The sequence below is a fragment of the Salmo salar genome, chromosome 03, assembly GCF_965601325.2.
Source record: "Salmo salar chromosome 03, fSalSal1, whole genome shotgun sequence".
NCBI classification, from domain to species: Eukaryota; Metazoa; Chordata; class Actinopteri; order Salmoniformes; family Salmonidae; genus Salmo; species Salmo salar.
The window spans coordinates 101,946,416-101,974,201 of NC_138293.1; the positions used below are offsets into that span (position 1 = coordinate 101,946,416).

General features: G+C 40.1%; 1 protein-coding gene across 1 annotated transcript; it reads left to right on the forward strand.

Annotated features, from left to right (window-relative positions):
• The first annotated feature begins 416 nt into the window (after positions 1 to 416).
• Positions 417 to 27,617, forward strand: LOC123741765 (NLR family CARD domain-containing protein 3-like). Its single transcript, XM_082972965.1, has 9 exons — positions 417 to 5,785; positions 15,119 to 15,186; positions 17,432 to 17,620; positions 22,782 to 22,898; positions 23,160 to 23,244; positions 23,373 to 23,601; positions 23,988 to 25,782; positions 26,071 to 26,244; positions 27,346 to 27,617. The coding sequence occupies exons 3-9, from the start codon at positions 17,448 to 17,450 to the stop codon at positions 27,533 to 27,535; spliced, it is 2,763 nt and encodes a 920-aa protein (XP_082829091.1). The 5' UTR covers positions 417 to 5,785; positions 15,119 to 15,186; positions 17,432 to 17,447; the 3' UTR covers positions 27,536 to 27,617.
• The last annotated feature ends 169 nt before the right edge of the window (positions 27,618 to 27,786 follow it).

The window sequence follows — 27,786 nt, forward strand, 5'->3', positions numbered from 1 at the left end:
GTACGTCGAAGCATGTCAACCGCTGTTTAAAATCAATTTTTACGTCATTTTTCTCGTAGAAAAGCGATAAAATTCCGACAGGGAATCTCCTTTTCGGCAAACAGAGGAAAAAATCCCAAAGGCGGGGGCGGTCGGGGTCACGCGCATAAGCTAGTGTCTCTTGATGGGCCACTTGAGAAAGGCGATAATGTGTTTCAGCCTGGGGCTGGAATGACGACATTCTCTTTTTTCCCGGGCTCTGAGAGCCTATGGACGACGTGGGAAGTGTCACGTTAGAGCAGAGATCCTTAGTAAATGATAGAGATGGCAAAGAAGTTCCAGAAATGGTCAGACAGGCCACTTCCTGTAAAGGAATCTCTCAGGTTTTGACCTGCCATTTGAGTTCTGTTATACTCACAGACACCATTCAAACAGTTTTAGAAAATTTAGGGTGTTTTCTATCCATATGTAATAAGTATATGCATATTCTAGTTACTGAGTAGGAGTGGTAACCAGATTAAATCGGGTATGTTTTTTATCCAGCCGTGTCAATGCTGCCCCCTAGCCCTAACAGGTTAATCTAACCACACTGTCCGATTTCAAAAAGGCTTTAGAACGAAAGCAAAACATTAGATTATGTCAGCAGAGTACCCAGCCAGAAATAATCAGAAACCCATTTTTCAAGCTAGCCTATAATGTCACAAAAACCCAGAAGACAGCTAAATGCAGCACTAACCATTGATGATCTTCATCAGATGACACACCTAGGACATTATGTTTTACAATACATGCATGTTTTGTTCAATCAAGTTCATATTTATATCAAAAAACAGCTTTTTACATTAGCATGTGACGTTCAGAACTAGCATACCCCCCGCAAACCTCCGGTGAATTTACTAAATTACTCACGATAAACGTTCACAAAAAACATAACAATTATTTTAAGAATTATAGATACAGAACTCCTTTGTGCAATCGAGGTGTCCGATTTTAAAATAGCTTTTCGGTGAAAGCACATTTTGCAATATTCTGAGTAGATAGCCCAGCCATCACGGCTAGCTATTTAGACACCCACCAAGTTTAGCCCTGACCAAAGTCAGATTTACTATTACAAAAGTTTGATTACCTTTGATGTTCTTCGTCAGAATGCACTCCCAGGACTGCTACTTCAATAACAAATGTTGGTTTGTTCCAAAATAATCCATCGTTATATCCAAATAGCGGTGTTTTGTTCGTGCGTTCAGGACACTATCCGAAGTGTAAATAAGGGTCACGAGCATGGCGCAATTCGTGACAAAAAAAATCTAAATATTCCATTACCGTACTTCGAAGCATGTCAACCGCTTTTTAAAATCCATTTTTATGCAATTTTTCTCGTAAAAAAGCGATAATATTCCGACCGGGAATCTGCGTTTAGGTAAACAGAGGAAAGAAAACAAAGCATTCGGTCGACGCGGGCACGCGCCTGAGTCTCACAGTACTGTAACCAGCCACTACCCAAACACGCTACATTTTTCTGCCAGAGCCTGCAAAGCCACGATTCAGCTTTTTGCCGCCTTCTGAGAGCCTATGGGAGCCGTAGGAAGTGTCACGTTATAGCAGAGATCCTCAGTCTTCAATAAACAGAGGCAAGAAGAACGACACCTTGTCAGACAGGCCACTTCCTGCATGAAATCTTCTCAGGTTTTTGCCTGCCATATGAGTTCTGTTATACTCACAGACACCATTCAAACAGTTTTAGAAACTTTAGGGTGTGTTCTATCCAAAGCCAATAATTATATGCATATTCTAGTTACTGGGCAGGAGTAGTAACCAGATTAAATCGGGTACGTTTTTTATCCAGCCGTGTCAATACTGCCCCCTAGCCCTAACAGGTTAAACTGGGATAGAGGATCACTCTGTAAATGTATTAAACTGTGATAGAGGATCAATCTGTAAATTTATTAAACTGTGATAGTGATAGAGTATCACTTTGTAAATGTATTAAACTGGGATAGAGGATCACTCTGTAAATGTATTAAACTGTGATAGGGATAGAGGTTCACTATGTAAATGTATTAAACTGTGATAGAGGATCACTGTAAATGTATTAAACTGTGATAGAGGTTCACTCTGTAAATGTATTAAACTGTGATAGAGGATCACTCTGTAAATGTATTAAACTGTGATAGAGGATCACTCTGTAAATGTATTAAACTGTGATAGAGGTTCACTCTGTAAATGTATTTATTAGAAACATAATTTGACATGTTTCGACGAACTTTACCGGTACTATTAGGATGTATTCGTCTGCATGGTTTGACCACCTTGGAGCCAGTGGATTACTGAACACAATGCGCCAACAAAACTGAGATTTTGGGATATAAAGAGGGACTTTATCGAACAAAACAAACATTTATTGTGTAGCTGGGACTCTTGTGACTGCAACCATATGAAGATCTTCAAAGGTAAGTGATTACTTTTATCGGTCTTTCTGACTTTTGTAATTCCTTTACTTGGTTGTAAAATGATTGTATGCTTTTGAAAACGGGGCGCTGTCCTCAGATAATCACATTGTATGCTTTCGCCGTAAAGTCTTTTTGAAATCTGACGAAGCAGCTGGATTAACAACAAGTTCATCTCTAAGCCGATGTATAAAACTTGTATTGTTATGAATGTTTATTATGACTATTTCTGTATTTTGAATTTGGCGCTCTGCAATTTCACCGGATGTTGTCGAGGTGGGTCGCTAGCGGAACGCCGGCGCCAGAGAGGTTAAGCAAGGCACTTACACCTAATTTGCTCTAGGGGTGCCGTAATAGTATGACTGACCCTGTAAAACAACACATTTCACTGCACCTATCTGGTGTCTGTAACAATAAAACATTTAAAAAAGCTAGCTAACATAAAGAAAATGACAGCATAGATTTTTTTTATTACAACAGTTAATTAACAATGCTGTTTATAAATTTTGTTGACATTCATCCAAGGACAGCTTGACTTGCATTACACTCTCACTGCAGAAAGTGTTCTCATGTTATTGACAAACCAGAAATGTCACATATCTGTTTGACAGTTACCCTGGATGATGAATGTGGGAACTATCTTGTCATCTTTTTGGGTAATCACATTGGAACATTCTAGTCTTTAAGGACTTGAACTAGCAGAACAGGTTTCAGCGAAGTATGGTGTCATTGTTTTCAGGAAGGTGTAACCATTACGATAGGAGGGACAGGAGGCAGACTAAGTACAAGGGCAGCCACCTGAACCACTGCTCTACAAAGACAAACAGCATCTACACAACCAGCCACCTGAACTACTGTCCTACAAAGACAAACAGCATCTTCACAAACAGCCACCTGAACTACTGTCCTACAAAGACAAACAGCATCTACACAAACAGCCACCTGAACTACTGTCCTACAAAGATAAACAGCATCTACACAAACAGCCACCTGAACTACTGTCCTACAAAGACAAACAGCATCTACACAAACAGCCATCTGAACTACTGTCCTACAAAGACAAACAGCATCTACACAAACAGCCATCTGAACTACTGTCCTACAAAGACAAACAGCATCTACACAAACAGCCACCTGAACTACTGTCCTACAAAGACAAACAGCATCTACACAAACAGCCACCTGAACTACTGTCCTACAAGACAAACAGCATCTACACAAACAGCCACCTGAACTACTGTCCTACAAAGATAAACAGCATCTACACAAACAGCCACCTGAACTACTGTCCTACAAAGACAAACAGCCACCTGAACTACTGTCCTACAAAGACAAACAGCATCTACACAAACAGCCACCTGAACTACTGTCCTACAAAGATAAACAGCATCTACACAAACAGCCACCTGAACTACTGTCCTACAAAGACAAACAGCCATCTGAACTACTGTCCTACAAAGACAAACAGCATCTACACAAACAGCCACCTGAACTACTGTCCTACAAAGACAAACAGCATCTACACAAACAGCCACCTGAACTACTGTCCTACAAGACAAACAGCATCTACACAAACAGTCACCTGAACTACTGTCCTACAAAGATAAACAGCATCTACACAAACAGCCATCTGAACTACTGTCCTACAAAGACAAACAGCATCTACACAAACAGCCACCTGAACTACTGTCCTACAAAGACAAACAGCATCTACACAAACAGCCACCTGAACTACTGTCCTACAAGACAAACAGCATCTACACAAACAGCCACCTGATCTACTGTCCTACAAAGACAAACAGCATCTACACAAACAGCCACCTGATCTACTGTCCTACAAAGATAAACAGCATCTACACAAACAGCCACCTGAACTACTGTCCTACAAAGACAAAGAGCATCTACACAAACAGTGAGTCTGAGAAAAATGGTTTTCAAGTTAGTTTTTTTGGCCATGAATATCAACCATGACCACTGATCTGACCTATGACCCCTAAAATACTGATACTACACTCTGCCTTGGTATGACCTTAAACAGCTGTCTGGGTAATGAAACAGCAAAGAGCAGCATCTAGAAATCTAAATGTGTTGATCCAGATTTCTGGTTGTTTTTCTGTTTGATGGAAACAGTTTGAGAGTTCTAACTACATTCCAACTGTATTTAATGGTGTTATGTAGTTGTGTTGTCATGTTGTGAATGTTGTATTGTAGTAACCAACTGTATTTAATGGTGTTATATAGTTGTGTTGTCATGTTGTGAATGTTGTATTGCAGTAACCAACTGTATTTAATGGTGTTATGTAGTTGTGTTGTCATGTTGTCAATGTTGTATTGTAGTAACCCTCAACTGTATTTAATGGTGTTATGTAGTTGTGTTGTCATGTTGTGAATGTTGTATTGTAGTAACCCTCAACTGTATTTAATGGTGTTATGTAGTTGTGTTGTCATGTTGTGAACGTTGAATTGTAGTAACCAACTATATTTAATGGTGTTGTGTTGTCATGTTGTGAATGTTGTATTGTAGTAACCAACTGTATTTAATGGTGTTATGTAGTTGTGTTGTCATGTTGTGAATGTTGTATTGTAATAGACCTAACCCTCACCAATCTTTCCAGTGATGGAGAGAGATATCAGACAAGACACAGAGATAGTAACAGAAGAACAGGATATGATGGAGAGAATTCCTAGGGGAGAGAGGCGCTGCTACCCCTGGGGAGAGAGGAGCTGCTACTCCTGGTGAGAGAGGAGCCATACCCCTGGGGAGAGAAGAGCTGCTACCCCTGGGGAGAGAGGAGCTGCTACCCCTGGGGAGAGAGGAGCTGCTACCCCTGGGGAGAGAGGAGCTGCAACCCCTGGGGAGAGAGGAGCTGCTAACCCTGGGGAGAGAGGAGCTGCTACTCCTGGGGAGAGAGGAGCTGCTACCCCTGGGGGGAGAGGAGCTGCTACCCCTGGGGAGAGAGGAGCTGCAACCAGGAGAGACTGCGACCCTGCTCTATAAGAGCTTAACGATTGGTGATTGTTGGGGCACGATTGGCAGGAGTTTCAGTGATGAAGACTGCTGAACTTGCTGATGTTTCACAATATGCCACGGCCGTCTCAGTCACCAGGTCTCAACCGAGTTGAACACAACCATCAATAAAACACCAAATGATGGAATTTCTTGTGGAAGAATGGTGTCACATCCCTCCAATAGAGTTCCAGACAGTTGTAGAATGTATGCCAAGGCACATTGTAAGAGCTATGAAGAGAAGGAGTCTTAGCGAGAACAGGCAGAACCTGATATGTAAATGAACAGAGCAAACAAAAGTAACTTTCAACGACCGAATGATCATTCAGACTCTGTTTCTATTGAGAGATAAAAGGTAAGACGACGATTGTTCTGTGTATTCATATAGTTGGTGATATTGTTATATGTATTAATATAGTTGATGATATTGTTATGTGTATTCATATAGTTGATGATATTGTTATGTGTATTCATATAGTTGATGATATGTGTATTCATATAGTTGATGATATTGTTATGTGTATTCATATAGTTGATGATATTGTTATGTGTATTCATATAGTTGATGATATGTGTATTCATATAGTTGATGATATTGTTATGTGTATTCATATAGTTGATGATATTGTTATGTGTATTAATATAGTTGATGATATGTGTATTCATATAGTTGATGATATTGTTCTGTGTATTCATATAGTTGATGATATTGTAATGTGTATTAATATAGTTGATGATATTGTTATGTGTATTAATATAGTTGATGATATTGTTATGTGTATTAATATAGTTGATGATATGTGTATTCATATAGTTGATGATATTGTTATGTGTATTAATATAGTTGATGATATTGTAATGTGTATTCATATAGTTGATGATATTGTTATGTGTGTTAATATAGTTGATGATATTGTTATGTGTATTCATATAGTTGATGATATTGTTATGTGTATTAATATAGTTGATGATATGTGTATTCATATAGTTGATGATATTGTTATGTGTATTCATATAGCTGATGATATTGTTATGTGTATTCATATAGTTGATGATATTGTCATGTGTATTAATATAGTTGATGGTATTGTTGTGTGTATTCATATAGTTGATGATATTTTTGGTGGACAGTGTTATAATAGTCCTACTCTCCTTAAAATGTTTTTGATATAAATTAGATGCGGGGGGTGAATTCGTTCTGTGCCCATCTGTGTGCCCCAGGGTGATCGCTCCTACACTATCTAGAATCTAAAGGATTCTTTGGCTGTCCCCATAGGAGAACCCTTTGAAGAACCCTTTTTGGTACTAGGTAGAACACTTTTGGGTTCCATGAAGAACCCTTTCCACAGAGGGTTTTACACTGAAGCCAGAAGAGTTAAACCTGGAACCCAAAAGTGTCTCCAATGGGGACAGACGGAGGACCCGTTTGGAACCCTTTATTCAAAGAGTGTACTTTATCATAGGTCTATAAACTTGTCTTCTCAAAACAGGCTTAAAACACAACAAGCAACTAACAAACATTTTCTCTTTCTAATCAACTGTTAATGCTTTTCACTCAGAAAGGTATTTTGTGTGAAAGAGAGACAAATAAATATTGTGGAGAGACTAACAACAACTTACACTTCCTCAAAACAGGTTGTGTGTATTCATTTGTGCCCACCGTAGCAAAACATTTGGCAACAGAAACTGTTTAGGTCACATTGTACAGCGTTTAGAGTAAACTGTTTATGTTTTATTTAACATTTTAAAACTGTTGGCTGTGGAGTAAACTAATGAATACAACCCAGGTTGTAGCCTAAGACTTGGCATGTTGATACCTGCCTCTTGCTGAAACCTGAACGTAGCCTGAGGGGTATACTATGATACAGGCTTGATATACTGGTTTTCTAAAAATAGCCAGTTTCAGTTAGCTTCACATTCCATCTCAGACCTCATCCATAAGAATATATAGAACAGAACAGAAAAAATCTCAATGAAGTCAGGCTACAAGGTGACAATCCTGCCAGGGCTAGTTAGTATACTGAATGACAGTAAAACACTCCTAACAGTCTACTACTACTGAGACAGGTTGGTGTAATGTTAGTATAGTGAATGACAGTAAAACACTCCTAACAGTCTACTACTACTGAGACAGGTTGGTGTAATGTTAGTATAGTGAATGACAGTAAAACACTCCTAACAGTCTACTACTACTGAGACAGGTTGGTGTAATGTTACTATAGTGAATGACAGTAAAACACTCCTAACAGTCTACTACTACTGAGACAGGTTGGTGTAATGTTAGTATAGTGAATGACAGTAAAACACTCCTAACAGTCTACTACTACTGAGACAGGTTGGTGTAATGTTAGTATAGTGAATGACAGTAAAACACTCCTAACAGTCTACTACTACTGAGACAGGTTGGTGTAATGTTAGTATAGTGAATGACAGTAAAACACTCCTAACAGTCTACTACTACTGAGACAGGTTGGTGTAATGTTAGTATAGTGAATGACAGTAAAACACTCCTAACAGTCTACTACTACTGAGACAGGTTGGTGTCAGTTTAATCAGACAAAATGTAGCTGACTGGACGTGGTCAAGTCAAATTCAATATATCAATATTCAGATATTATAGTTCTACATTTAACATTTCATATGATAGTGTAATTGTATCATAGTTCCACTATAGTGTAGTGATCCTCTACATTTCCTATGATAATGTAATTGTATCATAGTTCCTCTATAGTGTAGTGATCCTCTACATTTCATATGATAACGTAATTGTATCATAGTTCCACTTTAGTGTAGTGATCCTCTACATTTCATATGATAATGTAATTGTAACGGTTGTCGTCGGGAATGGAGGACCAAAACGCAGCAGGAATGTGGATGCTCATCTTGCATTTATTTTAAAACAAAGTGAACACCAAAATAACAAAAAGAAGAACTCACGAACAACAAAACAGTCTTGTCATGCTCACACACACAAAACAAGAAACAATCTCCCACAAACACTACACCAAACAATTACCCATATACAGGACTCTCAATCAGAGGCAACGAGAAACACCTGCCTCCAATTGAGAGTCCAGCACCCAAACCTAAACATAGAAAACCTAAACTAGACAGAATGCAGAAATACAACCTAGAACATACTAACCTAGAACATACACCCAAAACCCAGGAACACATAAATCAAACACCCCTCTACAACACACACAAAACCCACACCATACAAAACAAACATCCCTCTGCCACGTCCTGACCAAAATACTAAACAACTACTCCCTCTGCTGGTCAGGACGTGACAGTAATTCTATCATAGTTCCACTATAGTGTAGTGATCCTCTACATTTCATATGATAGTGTAATTGTATCATAGTTCCACTATAATGTAGTGATCCTCTACATTTCATATGATAATGTAATTGTATCATAGGTCCTCTATAGTGTAGTGATCCTCTACATTTCATATGATAATGTAATTGTATCATAGTTCCACTATAGTGTAGTGATCCTCTACATTTCATATGATAATGTAATTATATCATAGTTCCACTATGGTGTAGTGATCCTCTACATTTCATATGATAATGTAATTGTATCATAGTTCCTCTATAGTGTAGTGATTCTCTACATTTCATATGATAATGTAATTGTATCATAGGTCCTCTATAGTGTAGTGATTCTCTACATTTCATATGATAATGTAATTATATCATAGTTCCACTATGGTGTAGTGATCCTCTACATTTCATATGATAATGTAATTGTATCATAGTTCCTCTATAGTGTAGTGATTCTCTACATTTCATATGATAATGTAATTGTATCATAGTTCCTCTATAGTGTAGTGATCCTCTACATTTCATATGATAATGTAATTGTATCATAGTTCCACTATAGTGTAGTGATCCTCTACATTTCATATGATAATGTAATTGTATCATAGTTCCTCTATAGTGTAGTGATTCTCTACATTTCATATGGTAATGTAATTGTATCATAGTTCCTCTATAGTGTAGTGATCCTCGCTATATGAGCCACGTCACAATTCCAACCAAGTTACACAGTTGGTGCCAATGTCGCGATGCGTAGGTTGTTGGCCTTTTACATGTGCGACCTGGGTTCGCTTCCCTGCCCAGCTGTTTGCTACATTGGTGTCAGAAGTGGTATGGTGTCTGTGAGGCCATCAGAATGCATGGACCGGATGTGTGAGGGGTCTGAGTAGTTGAAGCACTAGGGAGGGACTTGCTTTTATAGAGGGCAGTGTGAGCCAGGTTACAATTCCCATTGCAGCTATAGGGATAACCCTGTTTATACTGATACTGGGTTAACCCTGTTTATACTGATACTGGGTTAACCCTGTTTATACTGATACTGGGTTAACCCTGTTTATACTGATACTGGGTTAACCCTGTTTATACTGATACTGGGTTATCACTATTTATACTGATACTGGGTTAACACTATTTATACTGATACTGGGTTAGCAATATTAATACTGATACTGGGTTAACACTATTTATACTGATACTGGGTTAACACTATTTATACTGATACTGGGTTAGCCCTATTAAATCACTTCCTGACCAATATTTAGGTATTATTTGTATTATATTTGGTCAGGACGTGGCAGAGGTATATTTGTTTTGTATTATGGGGTTTTGTGTGTGGTGTAGTGGGGTGTGTTAGTTTTGGTATAGGTTCTAGGTTTGTTTTTCTATGTGTAGTTTTGGGTGCTGGACTCTCAATTGGAGGCAGGTGTTTCTAGTTGCCTCTGATTGGGAGTCCTATAAGTAGGTGTGTGTTTGTTTGGTAGGTTGTAGGTAGTTGTATTTTGCACTGTTAGTTATAACCGGCGAAAAACTGTCATTTGTCTTTCTTGTTTTCACGTGTGCACATTCATTTAATAAATTAAGATGATGAGCACTAACTCCTCTGCGTATTGGTCCACGTTCTCCGACGATGATTTCGCTATATCGTCTGACGACGAAGAAATCTGTGACATACTGATACTGGGTTAACCCTATTTATACTGATACTGGGTTAACCCCAAAGGCGGCGCTCCCAGTGGCCGGAGACTTTAATGTAGGGAAACTTGAATCAGTTCTACCAAATCTCTATCAACATGTTAAATGTGCAACCAGAGGGAAACACATTCTAGATCACCTGTACTCCACACACAGAGACACGTACAAAGCTCTCCCTCGCCCTCCATTTGGTAAATCCGACCACAACTCTATTCTCCTGATTCCTGCTCACAAGCAAACATTAATGCAGGAAGCACCAGTGACTCGGACTATAAAAAAATGGTCAGATGAAGCAGATGCTAAACTACAGGATTGTTTTGCTATCACAGACTGGAGCATGTTCCGGGATTCTTCCGATGACATTGAGGAATACACCACATCAGTCACTGGCTTTATCAATAAATGCATTGAGGACGTCGTCCCCACAGTGACTGTACATACATGCCCCAACAAAAAACCATGGATTACAGGCAACATTCGCACTAAGCTAAAGGGTAGAGCTGCTGCTTTCAAGGTGCGGGACTCTAACCCGGAAGCTTACAAGAAATCCCGCTATGCCCTGCAACAAACCATCAAACAGGCAAAGCGTCAACACAGGGATAAGATTGAATCATACTACACCGGCTCCGACGCTCGTCGGATGTGGCAGGGCTTGCAAACTATTACAGACTACAAAGGGAAGCACAGCCTCGAGCTGCCCAGTGACACAAACCTACCAGTTGTGCTAAATCACTTCTATGCTTGCTTCGAGGCAAGCAACACTGAGGCATGCATGAGAGCATCAGCTGTTCTGGATGACTGTGTGATCACGCTCTCCGTAGCCGACGTGAGACAAGACCTTTAAACAGGTCAACATACACAAGGCTGCGGGGCCAGACGGTTTACCAGGACATGTGCTCCGGGCATGTGCTGACCAACTGGCAGGTGTCTTCACTGACATTTTCAACATGTCCCTGATTGAGTCTGTAATACCAACATGCTTCAAGCAGACCACCATAGTCCCTGTGCCCAAGAACACCAAGGTAACCTGCCTAAATGACTACCGACCTATAGCACTCACGTCCGTAGCCATGAGGTGCTTTGAAAGGCTAGTAATGGCTCACATCAACACCATTATCCCAGAAACCCTAGACCGACTCCAATTTGCATACCGCCCAAACAGATCCACAAATGATGCAATCTCTATTGCGCTCCACATTGCCCATTCCCACCTGGACAAAAGGAACACTTATGTGAGAATGCTATTCATTGACTACAGCTCAGCGTTCAACACCATAGTACCCTCAAAGCTCATCACTAAGCTAAGGAACCTGGGACTAAACACCTCCCTCTGCAACTGGATCCTGGACCTCCTGACGGGCTGCCCCCAGGTGAGGGTAGGTAGCAACACATCTGCCACGCTGATCCTCAACACTGGAGCTCCCCAGGGATGCGTGCTCTTTCCCCTCTGTACTCCCTGTTCACCCACGACTGCATGGCCAGGCACAACTCCAACACCATCATTAAGTTTGAATACGACACAACAGTGGTATGCCTGATCACCAACAACGACGAGACAGCCTATAGAGAGGAGGTCAGAGACCTGGCTGGGTGGTGCCAAAATAACAACCTATCCCTCAACGTAACCAAGACTAAGGAGATGATTGTGGACTACAGGAAAAGGAGCACCGAGCATGCCCCCATTCTCATCGACGGGGCTGTAGTGGAGCAGGTTGAGAGCTTCAAATTCATTGGTGTCCACATCAACAAAAAACTAGAATGGTCCAAACACACCAAGACAGTCGTGAAGAGGGCACGACGAAGCTTATTCCCCCTCAGGAAACTAAAAAGATTTGGCATGGGTCCTGAGATCCTCAAAAGGTTCTACAGCTGCAACATTGAGAGCATCCTGACCGGTTGCATCATTGCCTGGTACGGCAATTGCTCAGCCTCCTACCGCAAGGCACTTCACAGGGTAGTGCATACGGCCCAGTACATCACTGGGGCAAAGCTGCCTGCCGTCCAGGACCTCTACACCAGGCGGTGTCAGAGGAAGGCCTTAAAAATGATCAAAGACCCCAGCCACCCCAGTCATAGACTGTCCTCTCTACTGCCGCATGGCAAGCGATACCGGAGTGCCAAGTCTAGGACAAAAAGGCTTTTCAACAGTTTTTACCCCCAAGCCATGAGACTCCTGAACATGTAAACAAATGGTTACCCGGACTATTTGCATTGTGTGCCGTCCCCCCCAACCCCTCTTTTACACTGTTGCTACTCTCTGTTTATCTTATATGCATAGTCACTTTAACTATACATTCATGTACATACTACCTCAATTGGCCCGACCAACCAGTGCTCCCGCACATTGGCTAACCGGGCTATCTGCATTGTGTCCCACCACCCGCCAACACCACCCACAATCACCACTTCATCATATATGCATAGTCACTTTAACCATACCACATGTACATACTACCTCAATAAGCCTGACTAACCAGTGTCTGTATATAGCCTTGCTACACTTATTTTCAAATGTATTTTTACTGGTGTTTTATTTCTTTACTTACCTACACACACACACACACACACACACACACACACACACACACACACACACACACACACACACACACACACACACACACACACACACACACACACACACACACACACACACACACCTTTTTTTTCACACGATTGGTTAAAGCCTGTAAGTAAGCATTTCACTGTAAGGTCTACACCTGTTGTATTCGGTGTAAGTGACAACTAAACTTTGATTTGATTTAAACTGATACTGGGTTAACCCTATTGATGCGATTGTTTTTTTAAATTATATTTTTCTGTCAGGAGCAGAGATTGTCACTGGTGTAGAGAGGATTAGGCAGGAGGCAGTCACAGGTTTAGAACTACTGAATTTATTTACGCACCATAGATAAAAGCGGGACGAAACCCAAATTGCAAAATAATAAAGTACTCAGAAAACAGTAGGATAGATTCCTCTCAGGAAAACAAGCAACATTTACAATGACCAACAAAGACAAGTGACTATACGTACATAGAGATAGAGCGTTGATTTGAACCAGGTGTGAGTAATGATGACAAGACAAGTCCGGGGTAGATGATTGAAGGGCGTTTGCCAGCAGTAGGTTTAGCAGCAGCTAGAAGGCCGGCGACGACGAACGTCTGAGCTGCACAGGATGGGCAGCCATGCATAGGGTGTTTTCCTTTTTCACCAGCGATCTGGGTTCACTGCCCTGCCCCTCTGTTCACTAAAATATTAACAAAGTAGTACAATAATACGAATGAAAGGATTTTAGGATAATATCAGTAAGTGTTGATTTAGAGTTGTCTTCTGGGTTCATCCTTGTAGCTGCCTTTATCAACAGGGTGAAATGTAACAAATGACATCAGAGTTGGGAGATAACCAGTCCCTGTTTAAATCACCATGACAACCATGTCATTATTTCTCCAGAGCAGCAAGGGAATCTAGAGACTCAACCTTTGTAGAATCACAATCACCTTTATTCACCAAGTACATTTGCACATACAGATGTAGGATCTTAATTTGAGTCAGTTTACTACAGCAGGAAAATATTCCTGCAGCAACAGGAAATGTGAATTATTATGTGTATTATAATTAATGGACATTTTTGTAGGGGTTACTACATTTTTTGTTAAGGGAAGCTCAAATCTGAAATGACTAAATGGAAATTACAAACTTCAGAAGCCTTTTTAAACTTCAAATACACTACAAGTTTTATATTTCCTGGAAAAGTTATTCTGCAGTGAGGGGTGATCAAATTAAGATCCTACATCTGTACACATCATTTTACATGGTGATATGGTGCTGCTAGTGATGACAATATTTAGAGACAGAATGCAGACAGAAGAGTTTACACAAAGTTTACGTACAACATTATACACAACTAGATTTTGGTGAGGGCCACAGCATAGTCCTTTAGTCTCTATGGACCAGGTGGCCAGTTGGTGAGGGCCACAGCATAGTCCTTTAGTCTCTATGGGCCAGGTGGCCAGTTGGTGAGGGCCACAGCATAGTCCTTTAGTCTCCATGGGCCAGTTGGTGAGGGCCACAGCATAGTCCTTTAGTCTCTATGGGCCAGGTGGCCAGTTGGTGAGGGCCACAGCATAGTCCTTTAGTCTCCATGGGCCAGTTGGTGAGGGCCACAGCATAGTCCTTTAGTCTCCATGGGCCAGTTGGTGAGGGCCACAGCATAGTAATTTAGTCTCTATGGGCCAAGTGGCCAGTTGGTGAGGACCACAGCATAGTCCTTTAGTCTCTATGGGCCAGATGGCCAGTTGGTGAGGGCCACATCATAGTCCTTTAGTCTCTATGGGCCAGATGCCCAGTTGGTGAGGGCCACATCATGGGGAAAGAAAAATATGATCACCCTGTTACAGGAAAACTAAAACGTGTCGTATATTTGAGTGTATTTACGCTTTTAAAAGGTTTGAGATGATGATAAATTCCACTTTTCCATTTTTAAATTGTTCATTAATTATAATCCACATAATAATTCAATTGTCCTGTTTCTGCAGGATTATTTTCCTGCTGTAGCAAACTAGGTCAAATTAAGATCCAACATCTGTAACAATATTATTCTCTCTAATGTATATGGCTATATCAGGATTTGGTTTTGACCATTTGACATATTTTATTTACTGTTGTTTAGGCTGGTTGAATGAGTTGCCTATGAAAGCTACTTCATCTGCAAGAAAACAGGCGGCTGCACCAGTGACTGTAAGTGACTTTACATAATATAACATCTACATATCACTAATAACCCACTACTATACATTATAACCTAGCCTACTTTACATAATATAACATATACATATCACTAATAACCCACTACTATACATTATAACCTAGTCTACTTTACATAATATAACATCTACATATCACTAATAACCCACTACTATGCATTATAACCTAGCCTACTTTACATAATATAACATCTACATATCACTAATAACCCACTACTATACATTATAACCTAGTCTACTTTACATAATATAACATCTACATATCACTAATAACCCACTACTATACATTATAACCTAGCCTACTTTACATAATATAACATCTACATATCACCTAACAACCCACTACTATACATTATAACCTAGTCTACTTTACATAATATAACATCTACATATCACTAATAACCCACTACTATACATTTTAACCTAGTCTACTTTACATAATATAACATCTACATATCACTAATAACCCACTACTATACATTATAACATAGCCTACTTTACATAATATAACATCTACATATCACTAATAACCCACTACTATACATTATAACCTAGTCTACTTTACATAATATAACATCTACATATCACTAACAACCCACTACTATACATTATAACCTAGCCTACTTTACATAATATAACATCTACATATCACTAACAACCCACTACTATACATTATAACCTAGTCTACTTTACATAATATAACATCTACATATCACTAACAACCCACTACTATACATTATAACCTAGTCTACTTTACATAATATAACATCTACATATCACTAACAACCCACTACTATACATTATAACCTAGTCTACTTTACATAATATAACATCTACATATCACTAACAACCCACTACTATACATTATAACCTAGCCTACTTTACATAATATAACATCTACATATCACTAACAACCCACTACAATACATTATAACCTAGTCTACTTTACATAATATAACATCTACATATCACTAACAACCCACTACTATACATTATAACCTAGTCTACTTTACATAATATAACATCTACATATCACTAACAACCCACTACTATACATTATAACCTAGTCTACTTTACATAATATAACATCTACATATCACTAATAACCCACTACTATACATTATAACCTCATCTACTTTACATAATATCACATCTACATATCACTAATAACCCACTACTATACATTATAACCTAGTATACTTTACATAATATCACATCTACATATCACTAACAACCCACTACTATACATTATAACCTAGTCTACTTTACATAATATAACATCTACATATCACTAACAACCCACTAATATACATTATAACCTAGTCTACTTTACATAATATAACATCTACATATCACTAACAACCCACTAATATACATTATAACCTAGTCTACTTTACATAATATAACATCTACATATCACTAACAACCCACTACTATACATTATAACCTAGCCTACTTTACATAATATAACATCTACATATCACTAACAACCCACTACTATACATTATAACCTAGTCTACTTTACATAATATAACATCTACATATCACTAACAACCCACTACAATACATTATAACCTAGTCTACTTTACATAATATAACATCATGTAACATCAACATAAAATCTCCACTACATGGAGAAAATGTGAAAAATATCAATCACAACTACATGTTCATGTGATGCATTAAATCACCTGACTGTTTCTCTGTCTGTTAGTTAATGTTTTATTTCTAAGAGATAATTAATAGAACAATTGACCTTCAATAAATAGTTGTCACTGTGTTAACCACAACCAACATGCTGGATCTCTGTTTAGTTGTCACTGTGTTAACCACAACCAACATGTTTTATCTCTGTTTAGTTGTCACTGTGTTAACCACAACCAACATGCTGGATCTCTGTTTAGTTGTCACTGTGTTAACCACAACCAACATGCTGGATCTCTGTTTAGTTGTCACTGTGTTAACCACAACCAACATGTTGGATCACTGTTTAGTTGTCACTGTGTTAACCACAACCAACATGCTGGATCTCTGTTTAGTTGTCACTGTGTTGACCACAACCAACATGTTGGATCTCTGTTTAGTTGTCACTGTGTTAACCACAACCAACATGTTGGATCTCTGTTTAGTTGTCACTGTGTTAACCACAACCAACATGCTGGATCTCTGTTTAGTTGTCACTGTGTTAACCACAACCAACATGCTGGATCTCTGTTTAGGGGTCAGTGCTCTAAAATGAGTCTCTCTGGGAAGAGAGAGGAGGGGGACCTTGCCTCTAAAATGAGTCTCTCTGGGGAGAGAGAGGAGGGGGGCCCTGCCTCTAAAATGAGTCTCTCTGGGGAGAGAGAGGAGGGGGGCCCTGCCTTTAAAATACATCTCTCTGGGGGACATGACACCAAAGCTAAGAGGTGAGATAACAATTTTATGAAGAATTTATTAAGTTTATTTCCAATATAAATAGCTATCTTAGATGAATGCACTTACTGTAAATCTCTCTGGATAAGAGCATCTGCTAAATCAGGGGTTCTCAATCCGGGGTCTGTGGAGGTACTGCAGGGGTTCCACGGCACCCTGACTGTACTCGTTGCAATGTAAGACATTTGATAGAATTTTCACATGATACGACCACTTTGCCTACTCTTAATTATTGCCTAATATAATGGAATGCATCGGTTTTTAACTAATTGTGATGGTTGTTACAAGCAGAATTTTGACAATATTACCGTTATATCAACACACTCTTCACACCCGTTTAACAACGATAAATAGCTTTGGCATAGTAGGCATCAAGTCCCTTGCCAATAATGTTTTCTACAACGTTTTCATCGAACACATATTACGCCCTAGATGCCTTCAATTGCCCAATTTGTAGCCATGCCCAATTTAGGATTGTTTTTAACAACGTGATGTTGTGCTCCAAAGGGAGAACTTGAAATAACATGATGAAGATAATTAAATAATCAAAAGATAAATGTGTTTGTTTTACGCTCTTAGAAAAGAAGGTTCCTTATAGAACCAAAAAGGCTTCTATCACTTCCTTAATATATGGAACCACTAAAAGTGATATATATTTGTGGGTTCAGTGAAGAAGAACCTCTAGAGTTCTGATCAATGAAAGGTTAATGTTTAGAGGATATGAACCCAGCAGCCCTCCAGTGGTCAGATCAATTCCTCCCGTTTTTTCCAGTGCCTGGACCGGGATATAAACCAGCCACCTTTCGACCACAGGTCCAACTCCTGCCACAGCTCCAACTCCTTAGCCGCTGGGCGAAAACCTGAGTTAATCTTCAGAAATTAGCATAAATTAATCTGCCAAAATGAAGACAAAATGCTTTGGAGACATACATGGTATCACTTGTTATACATAAGTATTATACATAAATCATTGCCAAAAGCACAAGACATACTGTTGCATGTAGGTCTACATTATTTATGGATTTATCAAATATCAAAACATTATTTTTAACTACTACAAAGCATTTACATGTGGAGCAGGAACTACTGACTCGCTGCATTATTCTATAGTATTATCAAGACACCTGCTGTTAACTCTTAACTACTTAGGACAGCTCACGAGGTGTCCTAAATATCTGCCGACTAGGTGGGACTAGAGACTTCATGCATGGCTTTAATTTATACACATAAGTGTAAAATGTCTTTATTCTCAGCACTTATATGACCAATTCTCTACTCTGAGACGCTTTGTGGATACAGGCCTAGATCTCAAAATATTGTTATAAAAAAAGTTGAATGTTTGCTTATTAACATAAGAATAAAAAATGAATATTACTAATGTAACCCATTGTAAAGAGTGGGTTTAGTTGATTGTGTTGCACTGCTCATGTCCGCGTTCTGGAACTGCCCGCGTCCCCGTACAGAACTGTCCGCGTCCACGTCCGGTGTGGCGCCAAGCATATTGTCTGGTTACGCGCAGAGTGGGCTGAGGTGATCTTGGGGAACAACGATGGAGTTCGCTACAGTGTTGAGATGCCAAAATGTATTGTTCAATTTGCTTTTTGCTTTAAGGTCAGGGACAGTATGTTTGTAGCCAGATCCTTTTCACTCTCTATCCTTGTTTAATTTTGTGGTTCACCTGATTCGTCATCATCATTGAGACAGATGAACGACCTGCTAGTTATCCTAGCTAGTCGGTACAGCTAGGTAAGCTAGCTAGCTACTCTACCAGCAGCATCCTAGTTATCCTAGCTAGTCGGTACAGCTAGGTAAGCTAGCTAGCTACTCTACCAGCAGCATCCTAGTTATCCTAGCTAGTTGGTACAGCTAGGTAAGCTAGCTAGCTAGCTACTCTACCAACAGCATCCTAGTTATCCTAGCTAGTCGGTACAGCTAGGTAAGATAGCTAGCTAGCTACTCTACCAGCAGCATCCTAGTTATCCTAGCTAGTCGGTACAGTTAGGTAAGCTAGCTAGCTACTCTACCAGCAGCATCCTAGTTATCCTAACTAGTCGGTACAGCTAGGTAAGCTAGCTAGCTAGCTACTCTACCAGCAGAATCCTAGTTATCTTATCCCCCCTCTCTCGTTGACGGATGCTGGCTACCTCTGTCCGGTTCTCCTCTCTTCACTAGATGGACGGTAACTTTAATGTTTAACCCCTCTGTGTCCATTGACCAATCTTTTGAATATTATTTTCGGGGCGCCTCAAGTAGGCTGGGCACATTCCATTTTTTTTTTATTCTCAGCTGCCTCACCAATGTCTGTAAGTAAATTAATAACTTTTAATTGCTAAATATTTTCAAAAGATGGCAGCATAAGACCACGAAACATCAGTTATATGCTAACATTACATGCAGCAATATGATTGACATAAAATAGCATGCAACCACAGACTATATGTCCCATGATTTTCTAAAATGGTCACTCATTACTTTAGTTAGCTATATATCTCGTATTAGGGCTGTGTTGCTTTTGGGAGAGCAACAAAATAGTCACTATAGCAGGTATTGAACCCCGGGTAAATGATCACTACTCAGAACTTCAACCTCAGTATACATGCATTATAAAAAATCATCTTAATATCTGATATTGTGAGTAAACAACCTCGGAACAGAAAAGATGACCGCGTCTTCCAGCCCGCCAATAAATTACATAATTCAACCCTCCCGGTTAGTAAATTTACCTCAACATTTTACCTTTAAATTAAATTTACCTCAACATGCCCCTGGCTTGCTCGAGAAGGCAGAGCAGGTCGATGCTGGTTGATGAATTAGAGAATGAATGTGCTGGGAAAATACGTTTTTCTCGACCAGAGGTGACCGAATTAATGTTCAGGCTTAATGATAATCGTTTTACACTGCTCAAAAAAATAAAGGGAACACTTAAACAACACAATGGAACTCCAAGTCAATCACACTTCTGTGAAATCAAACTGTCCACTTAGGAAGCAACACTGATTGACAATACATTTCACATGCTGTTGTGCAAATGGAAAAGACAACAGGTGGAAATTATAGGCAATTAGCAAGACACCCCCAATAAAGGAGTGGTTCTGCAGGTGGGGACCACAGACCACTTCTCAGTTCCTATGCTTCCTGGCTGATGTTTTGGTCACTTTTGAATGCTGGCGGTGCTTTCACTCTAGTGGTAGCATGAGACGGAGTCTACAACCCACACAAGTGGCTCAGGTAGTGCAGCTCATCCAGGATGGCACATCAATGCGAGCGGTGGCAAGAAGGTTTGCTGTGTCTGTCAGCGTAGTGTCCAGAGCATGGAGGCGCTACCAGGAGACAGGCCAGTACATCAGGAGACGTGGAGGAGGCCGTAGGAGGGCAACAACCCAGCAGCAGGACCGCTACCTCCGCCTTTGTGCAAGGAGGAGCAGGAGAAGCACTGCCAGAGCCCTGCAAAATGACCTCCAGCTGGCCACAAATGTGCATGTGTCTGCTCAAACAGTCAGAAACGGACTCCATGAGGGTGGTATGAGGGCCCGACGTCCACAGGTGGGGGTTGTGCTTACAGCCCAACACCGTGCAGGACGTTTGGCATTTGCCAGAGAACACCAAGATTGGCAAATTTGCCACTGGCGCCCTGTGCTCTTCACAGATGAAAGCAGGTTCACACTGAGCATGTGACAGATGTGACAGAGTCTGGAGACGCCGTGGAGAACGTTCTGCTGCCTGCAACATCCTCCAGCATGACCGGTTTGGCGGTGGGTCAGTCATGGTGTGGGGTGGCATTTCTTTGGGGGGCCACACAGCCCTCCATGTGCTCGCCAGAGGTAGCCTGACTGCCATTAGGTACCGAGATGAGATCCTCAGACCCCTTGTGAGACCATATGCTGGTGCGGTTGGCCCTGGGTTCCTCCTAATGCAAGACAATGCTAGACCTCATGTGGCTGGAGTGTGTCAGCAGTTCCTGCAAGAGGAAGGCATTGATGCTATGGACTGGCCCGCCCGTTCCCCAGACCTGAATCCAATTGAGCACATCTGGGACATCATGTCTCGCTCCATCCACCAACGCCACGTTGCACCACAGACTGTCCAGGAGTTGGCGGATGCCTTAGTCCAGGTCTGGGAGGAGATCCCTCAGGAGACCATCCGCCACCTCATCAGGAGCATGCCCAGGCATTGTAGGGAGGTCATACAGGCACGTGGAGGCCACACACACTATTGAGCCTCATTTTGACTTATTTAAAGGACATTACATCAAAGTTGGATCAGGCTGTAGTGTGGTTTTCCACTTTAATTTTGAGTGTGACTCCAAATCCAGACCTCCTTGGGTTGATAAATTGGATTTCCATAGATTATTTTTGTGTGGTTTTGTTGTCAGCACATTCAACTATTTAAAGAAAAAAGTTTTTAATAAGATTATTTCATTCATTCAGATCTAGGATGTGTTGTTTAAGTGTTCCCTTTATTTTTTTGAGTAGTACATTAATGAAGTGTAAAACATGAACATAAAAACAGATAATAATAAACATGAATCATCGTTATATTACTTCACAGTAATCTGTTAAATGCTTTTTCAGTCCTTCCTCTTGCGTTAGCAGTGTGGAAAGGGACAGAAAGAAGCGTGGGGAGTGGTGGTGCATCCAGGGAGAAAACTAAACTAATATTCTGAAATATCATTGTGGTCTTATGTTCCCATCTATTGGAATTATTTAGCAACTGCAGTAGTGCTGAAAATATGTGTTATTCCTTACTAAAGTAGTAATTACTCAGAATTACTAGTTAATTTTAGCACTTACAATCATAAAATAACAATTTATAGCATAACAAACAATTAAACTGACATAAACCAAAAACACCACACATTTAGTTAAATTGAGCCACATTTGAGAGTGAGGCAGATATATAGCATTTTGAAAAAGAAATGAATACATCAAGTGATAGATTATAAACAAATACATGTCTGTCATTGAACAACCCCATGCCATGATTAGATAGTGAAAAAACACCAATCTCTTTCATAATTTCTTTTAAAAATAAAAGCTAATTTACGAACATTTCTGTAAAGTGATATGTTGTGTTTTGGAATGAAACTCTTCTTATGTTTCCCATCTGAGCTCAGAGTAGATGAGATATGTAATGTTTGTCTCTGTTGTGTTGAAGTCCAATCAAGCAGGAGAGACCAGCCTCCCCTGTACCCAGCTGTGTGTCCATGAAGAGTGACAGGTCTATGGGTCTACCTATAAAGTTTAGAGAGGGAGACTTTTCTACTGAACAAAGGTAAGAAGAACTCATGGGTCATGGTCAGTGAGTTAAACAACACTGTCTCTAGTCATTTCTCCTCTCCCATTTTCCCATTTCATGTTGTTGTTTTCATAATCTACAGGATTATCCTTTTATCCATTTCATAGTCCTTTTGATAGTCCTGTGTGTGTGTGTGTGTGTGTGTGTGTGTGTGTGTGTGTGTGTGTGTGTGTGTGTGTGTGTGTGTGTGTGTGTACTCCCTGGATGAGGAGGTGTAATCTCATGTTTTGTCCACAGAAACCAACAGGAGAGATCAGAGTCAGAGATTCTCAGTGGTCAGTCTTCCCAGAGTCATCAAACAGACCTGGCCTCCATATTCAGTGTATGTGGTCCTGTTATGTACATTTGTTTTTGTTTACCTCAATCAAGTTGACCTGTCAATCATTCATTAATGTGTTAATGAGAAAGCATTTCTTCTCTTGCTTAACTTATTTACTTGATTTATTTCAGTTGCTTGAAGAGAATGTTATTACATTTGTGAAGAACGAGCTGAAGATGTTCAAGAGGATTCTTTGTCCAGAACTCCCAGAAGGCTTTGAGAGTCAGAAGCAGGATAAGGAAGTGGTGGATGCTGAAGATGAGAAGCAGGAGAGCAGTGCCAGAGAGGGGGCTCTGAAGATCACACTGCACGTCCTGAGGAAAATGAACCAGAAGGAGCTTGCTGACACACTGGAGAACTGTAAGATCTGTCTGCCTCATGTTAAATGCTGTTTTATAACATTTAAAAGCTGTAGCTAAAGTACAGCTAAAGCAGCTGTGTAACTCAATGATATTGTAGCAGCCTTAACACAACACCTAGTGACCTCATCAAGTAGCAGCAGGGATGTGTTGTGGTGATTAATTTAGACAGAGGGAGAGAGACAACATTAATAATACCATCATTAATACCAATAATAATATAATCAGTCACACCAGTCTGTAATGCATTATGAAAATATTTACACATTTATACAGTCAGTTAAGAGAATAAATGATTATAATTTGAAACTTTAAAACAGTCCTACAATACTGTAGACATTAAAACAAACGTAATATTAATATCCTCTGTGTTATTTCTTCATTCAGATGAACTTGCTGTGATTTGCCAACGTGAACTCAAATCTAATCTAAAGAAGAAGTTTCAATGTGTATTTGAGGGGATCGCTCAACAAGGAAACCCAACACTTCTCAATAAGATCTACACAGAGCTCTACATCACAGAGGGTGGAACAGGAGAGGTCAATAATGAACATGAGCTGAGACAGATTGAGACAACAACCAGGAAACAAGCAAGACCAGAGACTGCAGTCAAATGTAATGACATCTTCAAACCCTTAACTGGACAAGACAAACTTATCAGAACTGTTCTGACAAAGGGAGTCGCTGGCATTGGAAAAACAGTCTCTGTGCAGAAGTTCATTCTGGACTGGGCTGAAGCAAAAGCAAATCAGGATGTCCAATTTGTATTTTCATTCCCTTTTCGGGAGCTGAATTTGATGAAAGAGGACAAACACACTTTGCTTGAACTTCTCAATCACTTCTCAATGGAAACCAAACATTCAAGAATCTCCAACTACGACAAGTACAAAGTTCTGTTCATCTTTGATGGTCTGGATGAGTGCCGACTGCCCCTAGACTTCCAGAAGAACAAGATCTGTTGTGACGTCACAGAGGCAACCTCAGTGGATGTTCTGCTGACAAATCTCATCCAGGGAAATCTGCTTCCCTCTGCTCTCCTCTGGATAACTACTCGACCTGCAGCAGCCAATAAGATCCCTTCAGGGTGTGTTGACCAGGTAACAGAGGTACGAGGGTTCAATGACCCACAGAAGGAGGAGTACTTCAGGAAGAGATTCAGTGATGAGGACCTGGCCAGCAGAATCATCTCACACATGAAGACATCAAGGAGCCTCCACATCATGTGCCACATTCCAGTCTTCTGTTGGATTTCTGCAACAGTCCTCGAACACATGCTGAAACATAAGACAGAAGAGATGCCCAAGACTCTGACTGAGATGTACACACACCTTGTGGTGTTTCATACCAAACAGAAGAATGAAAAGTATCTTGGGAAAGAAGAAACAGGTCCACACTGGAATAAAGAGAGCATTCTGTCACTGGGAAAACTGGCTTTTCAACAGCTTGTGAAGGGCAATCTGATTTTCTATGAAGAAGACCTGAAAGAGGCTGGCATTGATGTCAATGAAGCCTCAGTGTACTCAGGATTGTGCACACAGCTCTTTAAAGAGGAATGTGGGCTGTACCAGGACAAGGCATACTGCTTCGTGCATCTGAGCATTCAGGAGTTTCTGGCTGCTGTATATGTGTTCCTCTCATTCATCAACAACAATGAGAATCTAATGGACAAACCTAAATCAATGTCCAGGAACTTTTTTGCACTGTTAATTAGAGATACGTCTAAAGTTACTGTTTACAAGAGTGCTGTGGATAAAGCCTTACAAAGTGAGACGGGAAACCTGGACCTGTTCCTCCGCTTCCTTCTGGGCCTCTCACTGGAGTCCAATCAGAAGCACTTACGAGGTCTACTGACAAAGACAAGAAGCAGCTCAAAGTCCCATGAAGAAACAGTCAAGTACATCAAGGAGAAGATCAGGGAGAAACTCTCTCCAGAGAGGAGCATCAATCTGTTCCACTGTCTGAATGAACTGAATGACCATTCTCTAGTGGAGGAGATCCAAAGCTACCTGAGATCAGGAAGTCTCACAAAACCCAACCTGTCACCTGCACAGTGGTCAGCTCTGGTCTTTGTGTTGCTGACTTCAGAAAAGGAGCTGGATGTGATTGACCTGAAGAAATACTCCCGATCAGAGGAAGGTCTTCTGAGGCTGCTGCCAGTGGTCAAAGCCTCCAGAGCTGCTCTGTGAGTAAATAAAATGACATTTAAGTACTAATAATGAGGAAGAAATATTAAGTTTAGAGAAATGTATGTATTATATAATGTATATGATATATTATATTGAAAAACATAGTGAATCAATACATTGATGTTCACATTAGTAAAACCAAAAAGACCATACAATTCTAGGAGACTGAAGATCAATCTAAATGTTGTTTGAGAGAATAAACCAAATGCATCTGCCATTGTCCTTCTTCACTGCTTGTGTTAAATGAACAGTGTGTTTGTGAAGTCATGATGATCTCTTTGCAGGCTGTCAGGCTGTGGAGTCACAGAGGAAGGCTGTGCTTCTCTGGTCTCAGCGCTGAGGTCAAACCCCTCACACCTGAGAGAGCTGGACCTGAGTAACAATGACCTGAAGGATTCAGGAGTGAAGCTGCTCTCTGATGGACTGGGGAATCCCCACTGTAAACTGGAGACTCTGAGGTCAGTATTTCTGTAGTTGGTCAACAAGTGATAACTGTTCACCAGATCCACATGTGTTTACCAGGCACACATTGTCCACACCATGTGTATTTGGGACAGTGAAGCTTACAGTTTTACATTTCCGGCATTTTGGGTTTGTGATAGAATGTTTCATATTAGGTGACAGTCCAGAATGTAACCTTTTATTTGACGGTAATGGTGAGAGGTTAGTATGTTTCTCTTTGGCCTCTGTATCTCTTGTGGTGGAAAGGGACACTTGAAGTCAATCTTAAATTATTTAATTAATTAAATTAATCATTGTTTATTGTCAGCAGGCTTTTGAGGTTCCAACCAACTCAATGCACCATGGTCAATCAGGAGCTCTTCCTGAGCAGTCCCAGCAGTTGTCTTATATATACGGCTAATTAATCATTACCGTTATGTTTCATTCATGTGACAGACCAACACGTCACGGGGCTTCTTCTCTCTAAGCTGAGACCTTGAAACTGAGATATCTTTCATTCCTTCTCAAAACAAGGGGTGGGCTTACTGCCAAATTGCAGTTACTGATAATGAGGATTTGTTCAGTCAACCACTTGAATGAACACTGAAATAGGTTTATAGAACAGCTCATGAATGGAACGCAGAAATGAGTTATAAGAGAAGCACAAACATTAAAATTCCCATTACACTCTCTCACTAATTATTATTAATGATTCATTCATGATTTTTCTTAATTGTGGCAGTCAGAATTACTTTAATAGTGTTTATAAACTAGTTATCTACTCATCATCCACCATTCTGTTACTTTTGGGCAAAACACAACCAAATCAAGCTTGATGTAGTCATTGTGTGCAAGTTAATATGGGACCAAATACTATGGTTTTGACTACGTCAATACACTTAAATAAATAATAACACTATAAGTGAATTGGTTTCTATTGACAAGCAATATTCTGATCATTTGTTATTCATATGTAATTTATAATAATGATACATTGGCAGGTAGACATGGCAGGTTTCAGGACACTGATGTATCTGAAAATATAGAAAAATATACTGCCACTATTTTCACTACCAAAGAATAGCAGTGTGATTTTAAAATGATTTTACACTTTACAGGCTGTCAGGATGTCTAGTCACAGAGGAAGGCTGTGCTTCTCTGGTCTCAGCTCTGTGGTCAAACCCCTCACATCTGAGAGAGCTGGATCTGAGTAACAATGACCTGAAGGATTCAGGAGTGGAGCTGCTCTCTGCTGGACTGGGGAATCCCCACTGTAAACTGGAGACTCTGAGGTCAGTATTCCTGTAGTTGGTCAACAAGTGATAACTGTTCACCAGATCCACATGTGTTTACCAGACACACATAGTCCACACCATATGTGTTTGGACAGTGAAGCTTACTGTTACAAATTTGGTGCTATGCTCCAGCATTTTGGATTTGAGATAGAATGTTTCATATTAGGTGACAGTACAGAATGTAACCTTTTATTTGAGGTTAATGGTGAGAGGTTAGCATGTTTTGTTGTAGCCTCTGTTATTGGTAATGGTGAGAGGTTAGCA